This window comes from Carlito syrichta, unplaced genomic scaffold (assembly GCF_000164805.1).
Source record: "Carlito syrichta isolate Samal-C Ts95f unplaced genomic scaffold, Tarsius_syrichta-2.0.1 Scaffold303019, whole genome shotgun sequence".
Lineage (NCBI taxonomy): Eukaryota > Metazoa > Chordata > Mammalia > Primates > Tarsiidae > Carlito > Carlito syrichta.
The window spans coordinates 522,332-531,917 of record NW_007247115.1 but is presented as its reverse complement, the minus strand read 5'-3'; the positions used below and the strand labels follow the sequence as shown (position 1 = coordinate 531,917).

At 50.4% G+C, this 9,586-nt stretch overlaps 1 protein-coding gene across 1 annotated transcript in view; it reads right to left on the bottom strand.

Moving 5' to 3' along the window:
• Positions 1-247: 247 nt before the first annotated feature.
• The window catches only part of APBA1 (amyloid beta precursor protein binding family A member 1), a 68,327-nt gene continuing 58,988 nt past the window's right edge, over positions 248-9,586 (bottom strand). The window contains exons 11-13 of the mRNA XM_021712028.1: positions 5,667-5,786; positions 3,148-3,288; positions 248-2,373 (exon numbers count right to left, since the gene is read on the bottom strand). Of these exons, the coding sequence (XP_021567703.1) occupies positions 2,302-2,373; positions 3,148-3,288; positions 5,667-5,786 (333 nt within the window). The 3' untranslated portion in view covers positions 248-2,301. The remainder of the gene's footprint in view (positions 2,374-3,147; positions 3,289-5,666; positions 5,787-9,586) is intronic.

Sequence of the window (9,586 nt, the reverse complement as noted above, 5' to 3'; positions counted from 1 at the left end):
AAGTCTATTCTCTCTCCTTAAGGTGAAGATGGTCAATTGCAACGACTTGGGGTTTATGGGGGCTGTGTGCGTGGAGTTCCTGTCCCCTCGCCTTCGGGCCGGCCTCGGTGCAACCATCCAGGCCCTTGAGCAGGTGGCCTGAGGGGCCCGACAGATGGTTTTCCAGGGCTCCTGGTGCTGGAAATGCCACAGATACTGTGTCATTCCTGTTCTAGCCACTCTTTTTGGCAGAGGAAAGATGAACCAATGACTCTTTAGTACTTTACTACGTTCACCAGATACACTACAGTTTGGTTATTTCAGGAAAGGCAGGTTGAGATCTGGGCCATGGCTCTGGGTCCTCACACTCGTGGGGGGTTGACCTTGGGGCTGGCCTCCCAGCAGCGTCCTGTGAAACATCCTTGAAAGAAGCCCAGGGGTCCTGGACCGCCCCTCCCGGCTCCCCTCACCCGCCCTACACAGCTCTTACGAGAAGCAGGAGCCCGTTCCCACCCAGGACATTCGGGCAGCTGGCAGTCTCTTCCGTGGGGCTGTTTTGTCCCACAGCAGAGCCGAGTGTCCAGCTGCTGCCTCCTTTCAAGCATGTAGCTTCCCTGTTTCGAAGCAGAGGATTCAGAAGAGACAGAGATCTCAGGGAGTTGACCACAGCGTTCTCTGGGTGAGGTCTCTGGTTCCTAATCCTGTTATAGTCAGTTTCTCCCTCCCTGAAATCCCTCCATTCTCTCTATAAATACATCCTACCCAACATTTGCTCACTGAATTCCTATCTCCACAGACACAACATAAATATCCCAGATGCAGAGAACAGGGACTATATCAATATCACAAAATATATTAGTTTCTCTTCCCCTGTCTCTGCGGAGGTCATGAATGAAACAAAACAAAAACGAAACAAAACCACACCCTACATGAAAACAGAATGCTCTTTGGACCAAGAATAAGTGAAAACTGGCTCCGAAAAATATTACTACGTCCACAATGAACTGAGACAGAGTCCATAAACCTGAGGCACCTGATGAGAACACATGACATTTCACACCAGCAGAAAACTACTCAGACCCACAAGGCAGCAAGATGTTATTCCTGGAACACGTTTGGGGATTCTTAGGTACCACTTGAGGTCATTATTGTCCCCTTTATTTTGTGGCTTATGTATTATTCTGGCCTTTCAAATATCACATCCTGCCTAGTGGCCCTGAGCAGAGAAGAAAGCTGGTCTTGCCTTGGGTCAGGAAACATGAACTATTGCACCCAGATGCTCGCCTTCTAGGGGAACAGGCCATCCTTCCCAGACTCCCAGGGTATGGGGGGAGGGGAGTCCGGGAGGAGGACGCTGTGAGCCAAAGTGGCGTCAGGAGGTCCAGGCCTCAGTCCCTGGGGCTGACCAGCCCCTGCGTGCCTGGCCGCCTGCCAGGGAAAGGAGCCTCCCAGAGAGGTGGGTTTCCCAGGGGTTCTGTGTGCCTGATTTTAGCTTTTCTCAGTGGTGGTAGGAAGCGGGAGAGGGGGACAGCAAGTGAGACTGTGTGTGTGAAAGACAGAGAGAGAGGCAGAGAGGACCTGCCTGTGTTTATCTCATGGTTGGTACCTAACCTGGCAAAGCTTGGGATGTCCAGTGAATTGCCTGGCTCTCTGCAACGCTATGGAATCCTTGTGCAAGGCAGTTATTTCCCCTGTTAGCCTGGGGTGAGAAGGCTCGTATTACAAAACACATATGTTGAAACTAAAACTAGCTATAGAAGAGGCTTAAGGTTGGCTCAGAAATTCTAGAAGGAAATCACGTATGGTGCCCCGACTCTCTGGTGGGCAGTGCATACCCTTAACAATGTGGGCCGGTCCCCCGTTACCACCATATTCCCATAAATCAACTCGAGGAGCGCAGAGATCAGCAACCGGGTTTGAGGCACTGCTGAATTAGCTTCTTCGCTGCCCCGAGGGGCTCCTTCTAAAAGATCTGCACCTCTCGGGCAGGGAGGGGTCCCCCTTGGGCCGTCCCCCACCTCGGGACCCCGCCAGAAAGGCCCTCCAGGATGACCCTGGGTAAATGCCAGGTGGACCTTGGCCGCTCTCCGTCCTCAAGGGAGCACATATAAACTTCCCTGGTGTCAAAGAATAAAAATAAAAAAATAAAAAGCACACGGGAGAGAGAGAGCAAAGAGGTCCTTGCGGATACCGCTCTTCCTGTGTAAAACCAAATGCCAGGCGGGCGCGAGAGGGAATGTCTCAGTGGACACGGGGATGCAGCACAGAAACACAACCACAATGAGAGTCCTCCATGCATCCGCGCGAGGTGAGGGGCGCGGCTCAGATGTAAACGGGCTGCTCCTGGGCCGTCAGCAGTCTGTACATGGCAGCTGGCATCGTCTTCATGTGAATCTGAGGGAGAAGAATACACGTCAGCGGGCGCCGAGGCTGGGGGCTGACTTGTGGGCACTGCCCAGACCTGGGGAGAGACGCAGGGCCTCCCACCATGCGGGGCTTTGAAGAAGCCCCCCACCCACCACCAGACACCCAGGGCAGCCTCCGGGAATAACGGAATCCACAGACTTTCTCAAAAGCTCAGGGGTGACCGGCCATGAGCAACAAAAGCCAGGTGAAGCTTCTTTCCCAGCCAAGTGCTCTTGTTCTCACCAGGCCTTTTAAATAGAGAACTCTTAAATGGAATGAGGGTGACTCTGGCCTCCTCCCCGTTCCTGCCTCTCTTGGCAGATGAGGTGAGGACACTAATCAACTTCAGGGTGGCAATTAAGACAGACGCCCTCCGTACCAGGAAGATGCCTCTGGAGGGCTACATCGTTGATCAGACCTGTGTCTAGGACCTAAATCTTCCAAACACGCTCAGTTAGATTAACTGGGAAAACGGAGGCAACTTGGGCAGCCACGGAGAAAAGTCACACAAATCTGAGTGTCGTAAAGAGAAGGTGAGCAACTCCTACCAAGGAGAAGGCTGAGGGTGGCCTGGTTTCATTTCACGGAGGAGCCCTCGGACAACCACTCATTAATGGGCTTAACGTTTGGCCAGAGACAGACAGGCCTCGGTGCTGAGGAGGATCCAGGATTGGAAAGGATCCACAGGAAGGTTTCCTGGAAGGTCTGTCCAGGGCCAGGGCAAGTATGAGGCCCTTCCGCAGCCCCGGGCCTCACCCCTACCTCCCCGACAGCGTTGGAGAGAATGTGGACGATCTTCTCGTGAGGGGTGGCCACAACGCTCTGTCCATTAATCTCGATGATCCGATGTCCCACGCGGACGCCTCCTCTCTCAGCTATGCCCCCTCGCATGAGGCTGCAGATCTACGAGTCAAAGGCCGAGTCACACCTCACGGGCAGCACTGTGTCTCAGGGAACCGGGTAGGACCAAAGACTGTCCTTCCCGGAAGCCCCCTGCCAGCACTCTTCTCTCAGAGAAGCTGACACGGTTAGGCTTTGGGCATTTAAACCTCATTTCTTTTCACAGAAAACAGTCTTTATAGGCCCACCCAGCCAGCTCGTTCATGCGGCCTGCGCAGGGATTGTAGCACCTCACTGGCTTTCACGGCACACTGGATTCTGACTACTTTTCGTGCCAGCTGGGTCTGCGTGAAAAGCTGTTTGGGCCCGTCACACAGCAGCCAATGTTTTCAAACGGTCAGCCTGTGTAACACAGGTTAGTGCTATTTCCCGCAGTCACGGCTGGGACTCAGACACTGACCTCTTTAATGCCAGCAGCCAAGGTGGGGCTGGACCTGCACTCTGTGTTTCAACGTGTGGCTGGTTGGATGGGAGATATCCCTTAGGCCTTCTCAACTCAGCGGCCCTTGTCCAAAATCCCTTCCCCCAGAAACGACCTAGAGGCTGGTTTTTTGTGACGATGCAGCCAGGCACTGCTGTGGTCACAGGCGGTAGGCTGGTGGCTAGTGAGCCCTCCAGGGCTGGAGGGTATAGCCACCCCCACCTCACACACACATAGCAACTTGAATTTTCCAAAAGAGTATGTTTGAATTTGCGAAGTTGACATTTCATTCTAGACTATGCATCTTTATTTTAAAGCAGTTGCAGGCAAGACTGCCAGCCACATTCTGCAACCACGTGCTTTGTGTTTCTGTGAGCGTGAGACCCCTTTCTCCAGCTACTCTGGGGTCAAAATATTCCGTAGGTGCTTTCCATACTTTAGATAAAACTGAGGGTCTCAGTGGACCCACATGTATTATTTAACAACTCTTTGTTCATATCTGAACAACTTTTTATGTTATTCAACCATGAACAAAGCAAATAAGTATAAACAGGTGAGAAGATGATATCAGACCCAAACTATAAAGAATGACCCTAGGTCCTCTCCTTACAGGCAGATTAGGCTATTCAGATCCAAATAACAGAGGAAGGTTGGGCACGGTGGCTCACGCCTGTAAACCCAGCACTTTGGGAGGTTGAGGCGAGAGGATTGCTTGAGCTCAGGAGTTCAAGACCAGCCTGGGCAACACAGCAAGACCTCCTCTCTACAAAAACAAAAGAAAAAAATTAGCTGGACATGGTGACACATGCCTGTAGTCCCAGGTATTCAGGAGGCTAAGGTAGAAGGATTGTCTGAGCCCAAGAAGTTGAGGCTTTGGTGAGTCATGATCATGCCACTACATTCCGGCTTGGGCAGCATAGTGAGATCCTGACTCAAAAAACAAAACAAAATAAAAGAACAGAGAAAACGGGGCTGGGTATTTCAACTCCCACTGGGCATGTCAAGGGTATTTCTAAGTCTTAAGACATACTAGGAATAACATGTTAGTTACCTAGGACTCTTAACTGACAGTTAAAGGGGCAAAAAAAATAAGATTCTTCTGTCTGGAAAGATTAATGCATAGAGAAGAAGGGTACGTCCAAAACCTATAAAATCAAGAAAGTTATAGACAAGACAGATTTACCACCAAAGCCCAGAAGCACCACGCTCCAGAACAAAGAAAACCAGGATCAGAGTGTATGATTGACTGTAGAGTTTCTGTTGGGGCGAAGAAAAGGAACCAGATAGTGGTGAGGGTCACATAGCCCTAGGAATGTACTTAATGCCACAGAATAGTATACTTAAAAATGGCTAAAACTATAAATGTTAGGTTATGTATATTTCTCCACAATTTAAAAGAAATAAAAAAGAACAAGGAAGTATTTTAAGGCAGACAGCCAAGTGATACAAATACTCTTTATCCCCAAAGTGCTAACTCAGGTTAAAATGGCGAATCGACTGAGCATAGATCATTTATGCCAACAGCTACGGGGCAGCGGTTCTCTCTGGGCTGCACACTGGGTCCCCCGGGGAGCTCTGAAGAGAGCTGAGCTGGCCCCTACCCCCCTCACCCCCAGGCTTCGGTGTCAGCAGCTCTGCAGGGCCTCTGTGTGCAGCCTGGGTGTACCACCACAGTCCCCAGAGGGAGGAGGCCCTCGGTGGCTATATCCCAAACTCTGTCATGCTGGCAGCTGGGAGGGCGAGGCTGCACGTCACAGAAACCCCAGGGCCTTGGCAGAATTCTCTTCCTGGACTCTCTCTACAGAGGGAGCTGAGTCTGCCTTCATCCACCCATGCCTCCCCTGCCTTGATGGAGTCTTTCAGGGAACAAATTGGCTTTTTTTTTTTAAAAGAGGAAACACCATGCTGCATTTTTATCTGTCAACATTTTGGAAAAGTGTGCGAAGGGCACTGGACTTACAATTCCGTTCTGGACGCTGAAACCCAGCTGGTAGCGAAGGTCTGGCCTTCTGATTAACACGGTGGTCACCGGAGGACATCTCACAATATTCAGCTTTACTCGGGACTGATTCTTTAAGGCCTTAAACAGGAATAAAGTACAGTGGATATGGTGACCACTGACACAGGCAGAATCAACAGAAGCAGGCAGCACTACAGGCAAAAGCAGCCCCAGTGAGCCTTCTGAGTACCAACCGCCTACAGGCTGCCAGTGCCCAAGCTGGTACGATCACTGCTGGGCTTTACCAATCCAGGGAGAAACCGCATGGGTTAGAGGGAAACCCTTCAGCCTGTGCAGCTATCGGTTTCCTGTCGGCAGTGTCTTCATTTTGGGAAATGGACCCTGTTCAAGGGATCTGCTCAAAGTGGTTGTCGTGAGACTTTGAGGAAGCGTCATATGCGCTTTTTGGCTTGAAAGACAAGGGACACACACTCTCCTAGTCAGGAGAAGGACAAGATGGAAATGGACTCTCTGAAAGGCAAACTCTTCTAACAGAAGACATCTAACTCACTGCAGCTGGCCCGATTCACCAGGGCTTATTTTCTCTGGTCTCTGGTTCTTCTCCTTCCTATTCTCTCTGCCCATTAGAGATTTTATAGCTTATCAACATTCCCACAGCAACTCACCAGTGGGAACTGCTGTGGGCGAAGGAGAGGATGGTAGGATGGGTGTTGATGGAGGATAAGAGATAAGACTCGAGGACTGTGCTTGGTCCTTGATGACACACCCTTCCTCTAAATCAGAATGGAGCACACAGGGAAAGTTGTTCTTTGACTATAAACAAGAGACTGGGTCCTGAGCCTGTTTCAAGAGCTTCCACCCCACTGGGGTGTGAGCTAAGCTTGGCTTCTGTTCTTGTCCTCTGATCACAGTTATAGCAGTAACACAAGCCGTGGTCCTTTACAAACCATCTCAAAGCTACAGTATCCCTCACTCAGGCCTGGCCACTGGCTTTCCTGTCAGCTTCACCCTGAGCGGAAGATGCCAGGCATACCACTCATGGATCTGTCATTATTCCAAATCCCTAAAACAAATGTCCCTGAGACAAACGCCCATCTTCCAGGTCTCCCGGGCTGCCTGCTCTGCCTCAACGAACTCTTGCTTGCCAGAGGGTGTAGATGGAATGGCCTATAGCAGGCGCCTTCTAACCCCTTTCAAGTCATGGCACATGCTGGGTAAACAGACCACACTGTTGTCACTGGAGGCCCTGCTGCCCCTGGTCCTGCTTTAAGATCTCAAGGGAAGATCAGAGCCCTCGGGGGAAGCACCTGCCTGACTGAACTCCTGTCTAGCAAGGCCAACTGATTGGGAAGCTGCTCAAGGTCAGACACAGACCTTTCCCATAGAGGGCGGGGGCTGAAGGGCAGAAACTGTTCCTTAGAGGCTACTGTGGGGTGAGTGGGCAACCTCTCCTCTGGGAGAGAGCAGGGGACAGGGAGGGATGGATCTGGGAAATAGATTTGCTCTATTCTAGAACAGATTTGCTGGAGACGGCACCTGATCAATTTGCAAAGGGCCCAGTTTGCTCCTCTACAGGCAAAGTGGAAAGAGAGGCCTGGGAAGAATCATGACAAATCCCCAAGCAGTAAACATGAAGGGGGGACTGTGTGCCTCTTGTTCCATAAACAGAAATCTGCAAATTCCACAGTCACTGCCAACTGTCACTCTTGAGCACTCTGCCAAATCCTTTTCTGTGGGAGGTCAGGACTTACGTGTCACGTATAAAGATGAGGACACAGACATGGAACTTGCCTTGTCCAAGGGTTCTGTGGGGTCAGGACTGGGACTATGGATCCTTGCTCAGGCCTCTACCTCCCTCACAAGCACCTTGCTGAGCAGATGTGAAGTTGGTGTTGGATGATTTCAGTGCACGTGGAGTTCGCGGCGTGCTTCTGTGAGTGGCAGAAGTGACCCACACACCTTGTGTTACTGAGTAACATGATGTGCTTTAGGTTGAGGGATGGGTTGGGGCCATTTTGCCTGTGCTTGGCTGGTGGGTATACCTCCGCGGTTCTCAGACTTCATACCAGCAGTACAGGCAACACCTGGCCACTTGTTAGGAATGCAAATTCTGGGCTCCATCCTAAGGCCACTGAATCAAAGTCTAGGGGTGGGACTCAACAGCTGTGTGATATAAGCCTCCTGGGTAATGCACATGCATGCTCAATTTTTGATAACTAGTAGAGACTACCACTGCGGAACAGTGGCCACACTTGCACACAGGTGACTTAATTTCTCCAAGAAATGACCAGACCCAAAGATGTCAATTTACTAGCCACCCCGGTGGCAGGCATGCTCTGTGAGAGCAGGTGTTAGCAAGGTTGGGGTGGGAGTGAGGGCTTATGGGAGAGTTGGTTGGCCTAGTCACTACACGGTCCAGTCCATCTCCACGGCTGTACCTGTGTGAGCACCCCTCAGATCACTGCTGCATCAAATCCCATCCTGATGATGAAATCAACCAAACCACAATAATCCTAACTGCTTGTCACTGAATACTCTTGGCTGGCATGGAAATTCACAGGAGCTGTCTCATTTAATGTGACAGTTATAATTATCCTCATTTTGCAGAAAACAGGTTCAGAGACATTTAAGTGGTTTATTCAAATTCACACCCAGCAAGATTCAGTCCTAGATCTGTCTGTATGTAAAACCTACAGTATTTTCTCCTACACCATAATGCCCCATATATACAACGGGAGAGGGTGTGTCTTTTCTGAGTAAGTCTTGCTCAACAAAGGAGTCAGTGTCAGCAACAGAAGAACAAACCTGTGCCCCAAAATTCCAGCCTTGAACTGGAGCCATCTTTTTAGTTCACTTTCCTACATGGCAATAGTTCTTCTGGGTTCCTGATCCTCATACTTCTCCCCCCTGGCTTCCTCATTGCCTTTTGATTCTAGTCTGTCCTCTTGATGTGTGAATTTTGACAGGATTCAATTTAACTTCCCCGCCTTCAGCATCTGTTCTCTCGGTGCGCTGGATGGCTTCACTTTCCATTGGCTGTCACTCAGCTGTAGCCTCGCTGTACCCGTGGCTTGGTGTTCACACTCACGCAGTGTCTCCTGGTGGCTTTGGAACATCTCCAGGGGACTTCTCTGGTTAAGGAAATGATGTCTTCAAGGGGAGCAGGGCATGAGTTGGTTGCGATCCTCCCTGGGTAAATGGAAGACTGCAAAGGATCTATTTAGGCCTTCTGCAGGACAGCAGGTGCCATCATCCATGTCAGGACGAGAGCTCTGGCTTTTTGCTCCTAACAGTGTGACCAGCGTGGCCTAGTGAAGAGGATTCTGTTTCTGCCACCCCAAGCTGTGGGACCTTTGCTGTCCTACCTCCATTTCCTCATCTTCCACCAAATGGTGAAACTCACTGAAGTCCCTTCCAGTTACAGTTTCTATGATTGCACCACTTTTCATGTGTTTTTCCCTCAATACTTTTGCCTGCAACACAATCTCAACCATTGTGCTTAAAAACACCTATTCCTGACTGGAATCCCAGCTTTTAGGGAGGTCCAGGCTGGAGGAGGGACGATTGCTTGAACTCAGGGGTTTGAGAACAGCCTGGGCAATAGAGTGAGACCTCAACTCTATAAAAAATACAAAAATTCGCCAGGAGCGGTAGCTCATGCCTGTAATCCCAGCTACTCAGAAGGCTGAGATGGGAGGAGCACTTGGGCCCAGGAGTTCAAGACTGCAGTGAGCTGTGATCACACCATTACACTCTAGCCTGGGAACCAGAGTGACAAATCCCCCAAAAAACACCTACTCCTAAAATTGAAAATAGGCTTCTTTTGTGAGGATGGGGGCCTGGTGGAGGGCAGCTCAGATATCATTCATGTATATAGTTCTCTCTCCTTTGAGGGCTTCCTGTTTCTCTCTCTTTTCTTG